This window comes from Scatophagus argus, chromosome 1 (genome assembly GCF_020382885.2).
Source record: "Scatophagus argus isolate fScaArg1 chromosome 1, fScaArg1.pri, whole genome shotgun sequence".
NCBI classification, from domain to species: Eukaryota; Metazoa; Chordata; class Actinopteri; family Scatophagidae; genus Scatophagus; species Scatophagus argus.
The window spans coordinates 8,353,536-8,366,881 of NC_058493.1; the positions used below are offsets into that span (position 1 = coordinate 8,353,536).

At 43.8% G+C, this 13,346-nt stretch overlaps 1 protein-coding gene across 6 annotated transcripts in view; it reads right to left on the minus strand.

Annotated features, from left to right (window-relative positions):
* Window positions 1-12,832, minus strand: part of chd9 (chromodomain helicase DNA binding protein 9) — a 74,624-nt gene extending 61,792 nt beyond the window's left edge. For 3 of the 6 annotated variants that reach the window (XM_046416229.1, XM_046416143.1, XM_046415986.1), the window contains exons 1-2: window positions 12,688-12,832; window positions 7,097-8,764 (exon numbers count right to left, since the gene is read on the minus strand). In XM_046416229.1, the coding sequence (XP_046272185.1) occupies window positions 7,097-8,656 (1,560 nt within the window). In that variant the 5' untranslated portion in view covers window positions 8,657-8,764; window positions 12,688-12,832. Of the gene's footprint in view, window positions 1-1,126; window positions 1,840-2,029; window positions 2,168-7,096; window positions 8,765-11,861; window positions 12,256-12,687 lie in introns of those variants that run through there. The other 3 variants (XM_046416067.1, XM_046416395.1, XM_046416474.1) reach the window with 3 other exon arrangements.
* Window positions 12,833-13,346: the final 514 nt, after the last annotated feature.

Here is a 13,346-nt window from a genome sequence, read left to right on the forward strand (position 1 = left end):
AGAAAACTCTCATATGTTGTTTCCTCAACTGCTGGAAAAGTTAACAGGGTTATCCCCAAAGCGAGAATCAACTTCAGCCTTGGAGGAAAACAAACACCTCCCCTGTGCTTCCAAACTGTGGTGTAGAGGCTGGGCAGGAAAGGCTTTGCCTGCTTGTACAGACATCACTAAAAAATGGAGTAGCAGTTAGCTGCGTGGTTAACTGCGCTAACAAACGAATGAAACTAACAAACTAAAAAGAGTTAGCAGTGGCAACTTAACAGTAACTTGAGCAGCAAGTAAAGCTTTCTGTCCATCAGGAAACTCCATTAATTACTCGAAGATGAGGCAGAGCAGCCAGGGTACATCAGGATACATGTCATGAGAGTCACTGTATAATAAATTGGTTTGCATTTGTTGTTGATATTCATGTCAGTCTTGTATCAGTTTCCTGACATGCACTGATTGATATGTATCTCCACACACTTATAAGTTCTTCCTGTTAGTTGGCTTAAGCGTTGGTTAAAAAAATGGAAAAACATTAAAAATCTGCAGGCTTTCAACTTATAAGCCTATTAGAGTACTTTGTTGGGCTAACATAAAATCCATCCATCCATTTTCTACACTGCTTTATCCATGCAGGGTTACGGGGGGCTGGAGCCTATCCCAGCTGACTATGGGCGAGAAGCAGGACACAATCGCAGTCAGTCGCAGGACTGACACACAAAGACAGATAATCACACACGCTCACACACTCAGACCAAGGCGCAATACAGAGTAGCCAATTAACCTAATGTGCATGTTTTTGGGACTGTGGGAGGAAACTGGAGTACCAGGGGCCCACGCAGGCACAGGGAGAACTTGCCATCTCCGCACAGAAGGGCCCAGACCAGGACTCGTACCCAGAACCCTCTTGCTGTGAGGCGATGGTGCTAACCATCACACCACTGTGCTGCCTGCTAACACAAAACAGCTTAATAAAATCTTTAGCAATTATATATCCAGCAAAGTGAACGCACTTTGAACTGTAGATATGCTTCAACAATAAAAAGCTGCATAAGGGTAACAGAGTCTATACTAATTTTGGTACAGGTGCCTGTATGGCAGACTGACTCACTACTCAGTGACTATTGATAGACTGACATACCAGTTTAGACAGTGAACTTCTTTCTTCTCAAAAGTTAACAGAGAATTGAGTGAATCCAATGCCCTTAAAACAAAAATGGCATGTTGGAAAATCCAAGCATAACATTCAATAAACAAAGTCTCGACTTGCAACACAGGTGTCCATGGCAACGAGCTAATGACTTCCTACTGACACAAACCTGTTTGCTGAACTTACAAATCAATAACCAGTGAGTCAACCGCTGTCTTTGTGGACAATGTGACCGACATTAAGCTCCGTCAAAGTCAAACTGTGGTAAAGAAAACCACATATTAAGAGAAACAGAAGGACAGACTTATTGTAGCCCTGCTAACATTCACTTGCTTTACTCTAAGTCGCTTTATTCAAGCTTTACATGATGTTACAATGTTTTAATGCAAGATTTTCCCAGGCAATGCCTCCTTCCTACTACAAGATGACTTGTAATCATTGTGGCGGCTGTAAACACAAGGGCAAAGGGGTCATTACCCCTTTCGTGCCTTTTCCAATTTCCTCTGTTACATCCTACACTGAGGCTGATTCAAAAGTGGTTTTCATGCTGTCTTCCTGAAGAGAGTGTAGAATATTTATATACCCGGAGACAGTGGGATAGTCTAACCACCCAGCTTTCTTTCCCGTCTCCACCAATCAAAGGTTAACACAAGTTCAAGGAGGTTGACCCACGTCACAACCAAAAAAAGTGCATTCCAGTCACACACACACACACACACACACACAAACAACAACAACAAAAAAAAAACACTGCATTTGACCACAGAGCAAACAGTCACCCACACATCACCCCCCAAAAATATTCAGAGCCATTTAATCCCTGGAGCAAGAGGCACAAAAGAAAGGAAGGAAAGAACAGCAGGATAAAAGAGCATAGTTTTAATTCAGACTTACTGTGCACTTTGGGCTGGCAGCGTTCCCACATGCTCCTGACACACTCAATCCAAGTACAACTCCCTCCTCCCTCTTCTCTCCAAGCTACTCCCCCGCCTCCTCCACTGAGCCCTCCCCTTCCGCCCACGGCAAGGACCGCCTGATTTCCTGTTTACCTCTGACCCTTAGCTATCTCCCGCCCCCGCCCTTATCTGGCATGTCTCCAAACAGACAGGCCGATGAGGCCGGATGCAAACACTCAGAACACTTGACAGAGTGAGCAAGCGAGGGAGTGAGTGAGAGGCGGCAGCGGCGGGGGTGAGGGGGGTGGCTTGTGTATGGATGTTGGGGGAGGTGATCAGAGAAAGTGTGTGAATGAGACAGCCTATCACCATGTGGCCACTGAATCAGCAGGTTTCCCAGGGGTGTGTGTGCGTGTGTGTGTGAGGCGCATATGGGTGGTGGGGTGAGGGCTGGAGAGATGCATGGTGTCAAGTTTCAGGGCTGATTATGGCATTGCTTGGCCTGCCCAGTCTGGTCGGCTGGTTGGCTAGGAGTTATATAAACCTTAAAGAGGTTAGGAAGCGACAAAGCAAAAAACACACACAAGCGTACGCACATACCCTAAGTTGCTTACTCGAGACACAGCTCAGAGGCCAAGGAAAGGGGAGAGAGGAGTGAGCTGCGATACCCAGTCAGATAATAAATCTAAACCAGCAACAGAGGCAGGGAGGAGGCACCTGCTCAGTGTCATTGCCAGGGGGCCTGTAGCAGCTACAGCAGCCCAAGCCATCAGTATCCATCAGTCTCCACATCCATCTCTGATTCTACTCCATTCAGCAAGGGATTCATTTGATTATTTGAAGCCTCAGGTCTGAAGAGAATTACAAACAGCTGAGTCTAGCAAGAAACTGCAAAATAAATCATTAAGAATACATGTGTCATGTCAAGAAATCAGGCATACAAATTTATCCAGAACAGATTCTGTTTATCTGATGTGACATCATAAAGGAAACTCCAGATTCTACAAAGAAAGTAAGGCTAAAAAGCAGCATACAAAAACTGAAAGTTGTTTCCTCAACTGCCACTGTGGCTGGTCACTGAACAACAACTGTACTGGGCACTTTTTGCCTTATGATTTCCTGTGTGACACCTTAAAATTTTAAATGCCTTGGTAGTGCTTCAGAGTAGAAATATGGAATATCTCATGAAAACTGACCATTAATTGCTTTATAAAAATAATATCTATCAGTATAAGAAAAAACGGGATAGGCTCCAGCCTCCTCGCAACTCTAAGTAGGAGTAAACAGGTTATTGCAATTAATTTAAACACTTTCTAAATCACGGTGCTAACTTGACTTCTTCCAGTAACCTGGTTTTGAAACATTTGAAACAGAAACATGGGTGCCCATCTCATTTTTCAATTGAAATGATGGTTTCTTAGGCATCAAAGGACAGGACTGATGGCTGGGTTGCGCTTTGAGCATGCCAGGAAGAGGTGTGCACCAAATCACCAGTTTCTCTTTTTCCTTTGGGGCTTAGTTTAAATTGCACCCATACATAGGTCTATCAAATCAAAATTAAGACATATTGTGAGCCTTTTTTCAGTAGCTTTGGTACTATGGATGCTGTCAAGTGTTTTCAATATATCATGTTAAGGATATGGTAATCCACACCAAATGAACTAACTAAGCCCTTTTCACACTGGACAAAAAAACATCTAGCTTTTAGCTTCAGTAGGAAAAGGTACAATCAACATTCATTCCCAGGTCAAATGACTCTGCAGTAGTCACCCCCACAGTTTACCCACATTTATATGTCTGCATTTACGCACTACGTTTGGTGTAACATTATACTGTATGTAACTATCAAACACTTGATCAGTTTGATAGTAGCGGACTGGTTTACCCTGTAAACTGTAACTGTCTGTTACAACCTATGAATACTCCATCTCTTTTGTCTGTCACTTTAACATGCACAGAAACCTCAAAAGACATCCATCTTGACGTCTGGCTGCACAAAGCATAAAAAATGCTGACTCACATGAGCAGATGAAAGCATTACAAACTGGCATGAGGCTCAGAGGTGGTCTCATTTACTATAAGGTTGAACTATCGCCTCAAAGAAAGCCCCCAGAAGTCCATACTTGTTGCCGAAAATGATTCATGCGATAGACTGGAGTTCGACACACGTCTGTTTATATAAGTTTTGATCCAAGGGCCTGAGACATTATTTAACCTTTAACTATGGCAACCTGGGACAACTACTTTTTTTTCTAGAACCCTGAGTGCTCATTATAGCTGCAGCTGACCATTACAACCATTGGAAATCTTAATTAGCCACACTCGCTGTGGGGGAGTGAAGAGTGGACTGCTATCCCCCTGATGCCTTGCCTGTTCAGCAAACACACTATCAGCAGGCTCTTCACACATCAGTGCACATGAACAGCACAGTCAGCCTGCAAGCATCAACACAGGGTTGGGTGTTGACACAGACAGGGAGAGGCTCGTTTGTATGGCTGTGGTTCATGGCCCCATTTCAGTCCAGGACCTCTGCAGATGGCCAAATGGCCTGTGTGGAAGAGCTCTGGTTAGGCAGACCACCAGATCTGTTGTTGCCTGCTGCCTGTTGGGGGACAGTCGAGGCAGTACTTAACGCAGGTTGTGTTTTGGCTCGTGGGCATAGGTTCGGTTTCAGAAGTTTGGTACATAATAGGTGTACTGCCAGTAAGAGGATACTGTTGAGATATTTATATGAGTCAATTGAACAGTTACTGCTAAATTGTAATCACTCATTTGTTTAGTACACTACAGTAAGTGCAGACACCAAAAATGTGGCTTCAGTACAGTAATGTCAAACGCTTCTTATTTGTCAGAGGCAGGGAGACTCTGTCGGTCTCTTATGTGCCCTTATGAAAAATGTGGAATTTATTTCTGCTGCTCTCAACAAAATATGTTTAACTGTTGGCACAACTGTTGTTTATGCAACAACATGGCTAAAATGTAACAACTATTATGAAAACAGAGCACAAGGATGTGTTGAAATTCACATGTCCTTTTTCACGTGTGCACACCATGATGAAACATCTTTTGCTTTTGCTGCTGGTCATGTGTCACTCATGGACCAGGGGGGCTGTGTGGATGCTGTTACTAGCCAACTGAGGTCCAGGAACCGCCTGAAGCCTGTTACAGCCAGCTAATGCATTCTCCCAACCTCCCCCTCTGCTTCTCTTCTCCCTCTCATGCTCTTCCTCTCTGTCTCTTTCCCTGCCTTTCTGTCCTAAGCTCTCCTTCTTTTTCCATGAGCTACTGCTCTCTCCATCTCCCGAACCCCCTCCCCCTCAAGTGCTAACCACTCTCCTCCACCACACTCTTTCCTTCCCGCCCGCTCTCTCACACATGCACATACACTCACAGACACACAGAAACTGTGGCAGCTACCACAACAGTTTGCAACCTCCCCCACACTCCAGCGAGGCAGTGTGCAAGTGCCTCTGGCTTGCCCTGACCCACATCTTGATATAGCCCTAAGTATGCTTACAGCTAAGTCCTGAAGACACTCCTGCCACTCTTAGCCTAATCAGCCCTGACCTGCTGCTGGCGCACTGGGCAGATAGACAGACCAGACCGGACAGACCATTATCATTTTCAGAAGGCTTTCAGATGACCTTAGGTACTGCCTCTCCACCTTCCCCCACTCCACCACTGATTGCAGGTTTCCTACTAGACAAACACATGTTCTATCTGGGATAGTTAGTTAAACATTACATGAGTGGCTAGATTCTGTGCCATCCTACACTGAGAAGAACACATCAATTCACCTAGTGTCAGCAAAGAAATGTTCTTCACTAGTAAAGACAATATAATTTCTTGAATTAATTTCAGCTTACCAACCTTTACCCACCTCTAATTCTCAGCAATAATCTTTATATGAGGAGAGAGTGCATAGGCCATAAAGATAAAAAAAATTGTCTTGAAGCCTGTTCATGTTTTAACATCTGTCCTGCATGATCTGATCACAAGTGGATAGCTCTCCATCAGTTCAAACTTCAGTTCAAACACAACGCCTTTTTACACAAAGACAGAACTAATGTATACATCAAGAATTTGTCAAAGACAGAATTTCAAGTTTATATAGTTTCTCCTAACTCAGCAACTCAAAGAACTAAGCAATTTTTCAAAAGGGGCAAAGGGGATTTTCCCACAGGTGACAAGTACCCTATACTGGTTACTCTTTACTGAATATGCAAAATTTGTCATATTTTCCCCCCGACAAAGTGTTATCTTCACAATTCTGTGTAAATTCTAAAATTAATCGCAACAGTGTGTTCAAACAACCACTCAATGTTGGCAGGTAAGATTCACTTTAAACATGTAGTAGCGGACTGGTTAAAATGACACTGTGACAAACTGACACTTTTCACAAGGAAAGAATCAACTTAACAGATGTATTTAACAACAAGGAGCAAATGATTAATAAAGAATTTACCATAGCTGTTAATCAAGTTTCTCCTGGCTCAACCACTCTCAAAACTGTGCAATTTTTAAGGGCGCCTACGGATACCCTAGTTACTAGTTCAATGGTAAGATCAGTTGAAACAGACAGGGTGTTCACAAACATCTCCTGCTTACTTTAGCAGGTAAGACAGCCCAAACACTTAATTTGCGTTGCAGTGAACCAAATGCAAATAGAACAGCATATACTCCACTGTGCCTGTTGCAGTATCTTGCTGTTTCACAGAGGATGCAGTTGAGTAGGCAGTGCTTTGGTGTAGCCCAGGACACATTTGCATACACACTGCTAAAAGAGCGTGGTCATACATGACCTAGATCACTTCTGAATGTGGTCTAATTAATCAGACATCAAATCAGTCCTCAATATGTCTTGGTTGCTTCCCCACCTGTTCATTTGAACCTGTACCACTTAGCATGGATGTTAATACCAGGTCTGAACAGCATCAAGGACTAGGTCTCTCTGCAAGAGTATGGCTCAAATATCCAGCTATACATGTGCCTCAAGACATACAAATGCTTTATATTTTTTGTAACCAAAAAGTTAAAAATATTTAAGTTTGTAACACTGTATTACCTTCTCTTCCTTGTATTCAACAGGTGACGGATTCCTGCACTCACGTCCCTCCTGGTTGGAATCGACCCAGGAACAGTTGGATTCCTCCTGTTGGCTGAGAGCAGCCTCCAGCTGGGGCAGTAGGTCAGGCAGGAGGTCTGGAGGATCCAGGTCCTCTAAGTCTCCATCCTGAGGTTCTGATGGCAGGAGACTGTCTCCAAACGCTTGATATCCATTAGTGTTGATGGCCCCACAGCTCTGAGGCTGCTCAGAAGGCAGTTGGCTGACCATGCCAGGGTAGCAGCTCATAGAATCACCAAACATCTCAGATGATTTGCAGTTTGCCTGAGTTTCCCCTGAACAACGCAGGGCCCGGAAAGGACATTCCTCTGCCAGGCTCTCTGAGGCCCTAGTGTGCTGCTGACTCATAACTGCTGGTGATGGAAACTGACATACTGTCCCTGAAAGCTCAGCCACTGTAGAAGTAAGGGGTGCAGTGTTGGTGGTGGGCCTAGGCACAGAGGCTGAGGACAAAGATCGCTGACTGAGACTGGGCATTTCTGGCTCTCCAGGATAGGCGGGATACTGAGCCGGTTGGTAAGCAGTGGCAGAACTGACTGAGCCCGTAGGCAGGGAGTGAACCATAGATGATGCATGCATGGGAAAGCGAAGGTTAGGGTCTTCTGGTCCTGATCCACAGAAGGCTTGACCTCCCCTGGCTAACTGGTAGCTGCTCTGCTGCTGATGTAAGCAAGTCCCACTCAGAGAAGTATTCTGATTATCCAAGTATGACTTACTTGGCAGAGCCCTTGAATGGTACCTTGGCCCTCCTACAGTTATTTGCTGCTGAGAGTGACCTACCTGATGAAAGGAGAAACTGTGATGCTGCTGTTGCTGCACAGACACAGTCTGTGTGTTCATTTGTTGGTGCTGACGCTGGGTTAACAGCTGCTGCTGATGACTTTGCTGTTGCTGCAACTGCTGCTGCTGTTGTTGCTGCTGTTGCTGCCGCATTCTGTGCTGCTGCTCGTGTTGTTGTTGATGGCAAGGGTGGTGTTGCTGCTGCTGTGTTTGTTGTTGTCTGACGTGAAGGTGCTGGTTGTGCAATTGTTGCTGATGGCAAAGTTGTTGCTGCTGCTGCTGCTGAGATACGGGGTGGTACATATTCCCATTCTGGTCTTGGTTGCCCCACATAGGACTGCTACTGTTACAGAACAGCCCGTTGGATTGAGGTACTTGGCTCATGGCAACACTGTGGTACTGGCCCTGTTGCTCGACAATCATGCCACCACCTCCACCACCTGTGCCCCCAGGACCAGAAAATGCCTGCCCAATAGGATTCTGTGCCTTCATGCCAATGTAGTGACCCATCTGCTCACTGTAAGTAGGCATGACTTGTTGGGTAGAAACTGGTGGCAACATGTCCTGGTGCTTCCCTGGGCCTAGAGGCTCCACTTGGAGGGGCTCAAAGTCAGCACTGAGGTTTAGCTCATCCACAAGTGATGGTGCTGAAGGGAAGCCATCCTCATCCAACCCTTCCAAACCCCCAACAAAGAGACTGGGATCATTAAAGAAGTCCATGGCAGAACCCGGTGGGTAACTGGAACCTTTGGAACTCCACCAGATCCAAGCTGGTCCCAATGAGCCTCACTGTCTACAAAGCTACAGCATGTCCATTACATTGTGTACCTGTACGAAATAAAAAGGGAAAGGAATATTAAAATACAACATTAATATGACAAGATGACAGCTGTGTGTTTTACCTAGTAATGTTTGGTCTACTTTATAAGAACATCAGATCACAGTTTGCTAACAACATAATAACAATAATGAAGCACAAACACAGAAATTAGTAATTCTCAGTCTGAGATGAAAGCTTATCAAGTATAGTTTTTCCCACTAGATCTATTTTGATCATCCATTTCCTCATCAGTGATACATGCTCATGGGCTAATAGAATTGCAAGAGTGCCCACACAGTGTCAAAAAAAAGCTTTCAAATGGCAGGTAATGGCAAGGTCAGGAGGATCTGAGAGAAATTTGGCACCGTCAATTAGCTATCAGTACTGTGTTTCATGTGTGTAGCAAAGCAGCTGGTGCAAACCAACCGCCGCTATCAGCAGGTGTCTCATCCTGTGCCCCCTCCCTTTTCACACACAGACGAACGCACCTCAAACCCCCACCCCCACAACCAGTGAAGCTGCCTGCCCTGCTACTGCAGAATGTGTGGGAGGCACAGACAGCTGATAGAATTTCAACAGCTAGGGACACAGGCCTTTGAGAGAGAGAGAGAGAGTGTGTGTGTATGCGTGTGCTGTGTGTTCTGCAACCACAGACAAGCGGAAGATGACAGAAGCTTACCCAGGTCAGTCATTACATGCTAACTTGCTATGCGCACAGTCACACAAAAGCACAAGTAAGCACAGGCATTTCCACAGTATCTCAGTCTAACTTGCAGAGATACTTGTTCTTTCCATGGTTTTAGTCAGTTAGGCTGATTGGTAAGTAGTAAAAACCTATAGGAAACTGGTATTTTCTGCACACCATTCGTTTAAATACATGAGGCGTTTCTCTAAACATAAACGTAATGGCAGCTTAAATTATTGCATATCTACTTTGTAATTATAGGCCACACTAGATCACTAAAAATTACTTTCTTTGAAAGCAATATTAGGAGTACATAAAAAGTTTTGCACTGGTGCAAATGAAGTAAAAAATTCTGCGTTGTATTTACAAAAGTGGCCAAATATCCTAGAAACTTCATACACATCACCAGATACAGCATGAATGTATTTATAAAGTCTGTAAGCAAATTTGAATCACAAATACTGACAGGATTGTCATATTTGATAAATATAAGCAACATGCCTGATCTGAGCTACACTAAAATGTGTTTCAAGTTGCCAACTTTACAATTTTTAGATTGTGTAAAAAGTTATATCTGGCTTGGTGGTCTGCTTGGTTCATGTTATACTAAAACAACCACATAAACTATCTTTAGTTTATAGTCTGTATTAGTTTTAGTGGCTCAAGCCTTTCCCAGTTGACACTGAGCAAGAGGTAAACCCTGGACAGGTTGGTAGTAACCACTCATGCTTGCTTTCACACCTATGTCCAAATCTCGAGGCACCAGTAACTCTAGCCTGCATGTGTTTATGTGAAGAAATGACTTTTAGTAACTCATTTCTCATACCAGTGCTTTTTCAAGCGTCATATCACAAAATCATACATTTTGTACACAGGCAAATCTGTTATTAGAACATACTGTATATGTTTTCTTTATTTCAACCTATCATTTACACTTTAACTCATTTTTAGTTTTGTACAAGCAGAATATTAAACCAGAGTAAATAATATCTTGCTCTTACCAGGGGTTCTGTTAAGGACCAATGCCAGGCTATGGAATACTGCTGGATAAATCCAAGTGTTGTGCTTTACATGTAATTCACACCCAACACTAATTTACTTAATTTTCAGCATTTAGTTTTATTTCCAGCAGGCCATTCAGAATCTGGTAAAGTAATTTAAATTATTAAAAATCTGAAACCTACAATGAATTTAAATAATAAATTGAACAAACAGAAGTAGTAAAGATGACGCTCCCCACCAACCATTGTCAACAAGTTCCAGTAAAGATCTACTTATGTTCAGAAAGCCATTCCTGTTTTCAGTTTGAGTCGTGTTTCCAACTCACTGCAGTGCTTTGTCTACTATCCTGTTTATTGGGTAAACATGAAACTGTCCTGGAATGTGGCAGTCCCAATTGTAAATATTTTTAACGCTTCTTTGGAAAGGCTATAGTCATAGGCCACATACTGATGATTTGTCTCACACTCTTGTCAACAACAAAACATGAGGCCTGTGATATCGCTGCCTAAGAAGAGATAATACTTCCTGATGAAGAATTATTTTGGGGGGAGAGTTTTTCTATGAAGGGCCTATTCAGGGTGCTAATAATAATGATATAATGATACACTTTTAAGATGGGTAGGCCTACTAATACTTCACGATGACACTACTGGGTTTGTGCCAAACATGAGACAATGTATAAAATGCTTGATATCCTTTCCTTATGTGATTAAAATTCAACCCATCTGTATCATTTCAAATTATTTCCAGCATTTATTCTCTTGTTGGCAACATTCAAACTAAGTGTGAGACACTGCTACCCCGAAGTTGAAAGCAGAGATAATGGAGTCCATTCAAGGTGGAAACTGGTGGTAAAGCAGTATGTACCATATGAAAACTAAAATGCAGAGTGAATAAACAGTACTGGTGCTGAAAAAAATAATCTACCCATCTCACCCAAAACTCGATTCCACATATTCCTGAGCCAACCAGTCAAGGCACTGCTAACATTTAAAACACCCCTAATCTGGCCCTGAGGCACAGACCAGTTCCCTAAGCCTCTGTCGCCTTCCAGCTGTTTCCTTCATAATCATGACGTTGTAAGCACCATACAGACACGTGCATCTCGTGCCTTATGTCAACAAGAATTGTGTACGTAACTGTCCGGAGGTGGCCATTGAATTCTGGGACTGATGTCATACAAATGGCTACGTCGGCGCCCCTTAGTCAAACAGCATAAAAAAATAGCCAAAAAATTAAAAAATAAAAAGATAGAGACGGTGGACATATTATGTGGGGACTGAAATGAGCAGACAGCCACTTTGGGATAAAAAGTAAGTGTTGTTGTGACTGAAGGCGCAAATTCTCAATAATTTTTACAATGGTTACAATGTATCACTCGTCGTGATTGCTGAGGGTTGATAAGGGATCCTGCTTACATTAAAAGCATACCGGGTTCACCTCTGAAGTCTCCAACATCCTCTTCATCTTCAATCCAGCAATGGCTTCAGCTCCTGCGAGAGCGGTGTTGGATAAGCCAGCGAGGCGGCAATGTGTTGCGCTACTTTAAGTGTTCCCCAAGTGGAAACAAAGCCAATGCACGTGGGACTTCTGATTTCAGATTGAAAATTTTAGACCCGCACAAACGAGATAGCTCGCACGTGTTAGCCCTAGCCAAGTCTCCACTTTGCAAGCCACAGGATTCAAGAGGTGTCGTGACGCTTCCTCACTGAGGAAGAGGAGGAGGAGGGGGGAGGAGGCCGGAGATGGAAGGAGAGGTCGACAGTGATGGTGTCCACGATAAAACAACTAGTTTGTTGTGTTGATTGCAGACCGAGTATCGTTTTCCTTTTCTGATAAAGCGCCCTCGTATTGGCACTACCAACAGTCCCCATACAAGTGCGGTGCTGACTAAGCTCGGCTCACTGGTCGCTGTCAGTTCAGGACCACCATGACCAAGAACCGCGGAGGGCTACTTTGGAGCCACGCGCATTTTTATTTACCCGGCAAACTGTGAGGAAGTACGATGACATTTGCCATTTTATATGCGCACTCACGGAAAACTAGTACGGACTAGTCTGACAAGTCAACAGTCTTATTTCTCTCGGGAAGGAACACACTCAGCAAGGCGGTGTGTCATCAGACAGCTGAGGCGAGCCCCACTGACTGTCAAAAAAAATTGACAGCTCCTTGTCTGAATGAAACAGAACTCCTCGAGTACGAAAAATCTTTCAAACTAGCTACAAAAGAAGTGTTATTTCTTACCTGAAAGGAACCCAAAAGTGCAACTCCAGACGTCAAACGTAGGGAGAGCGTTATCGGCGAAGTTGTGACTCTGTTGTTAGTCGTACTCCTGCTGGCGACCACGGCACAGCAGCTCTGCCGCTGCTGCTGACGTGACTGTGATAACACTTAATTTGCATATTAGTAACCTCCTCTGTGATTGGACCATTGACAATTTGTCACAATTTGACTTTTCCATGTAAAACTTCTACCCGGTCTCCCCCATATGAGTGCTTTTGGTGCGTTGACGCCCCAAAACAGCACCGGAGATTGGCTGGTTAAATCATGGATTCATGTCTGAAGTCCTTATGTTGACAGAGTACATAAGATGGCCGCGAACAAGCCAGAGCCAATCCAGAGAGCTTTTACTTTTATAGCTTCTCTTCAGCGCAAGCACGACAGGAGTGGGAGAGCCTCTCTCCACCGTGGGTACATATCGACCTCTACTGGCGAACTGGGCGACATGTCTAAATTAAATAAAGTCTAATTACAACTAAAAAGTAGTTATCTGTAGTTCGCAGTTGGTTATAACATATTGACTCGATACAATTTATGGCATTGTTAATTCTCTTGGGCACGCGAGTATAATGAAACTATACTTAAATGTAGCGATCTTTCCAGTGACATGAATTCTCTCCTTG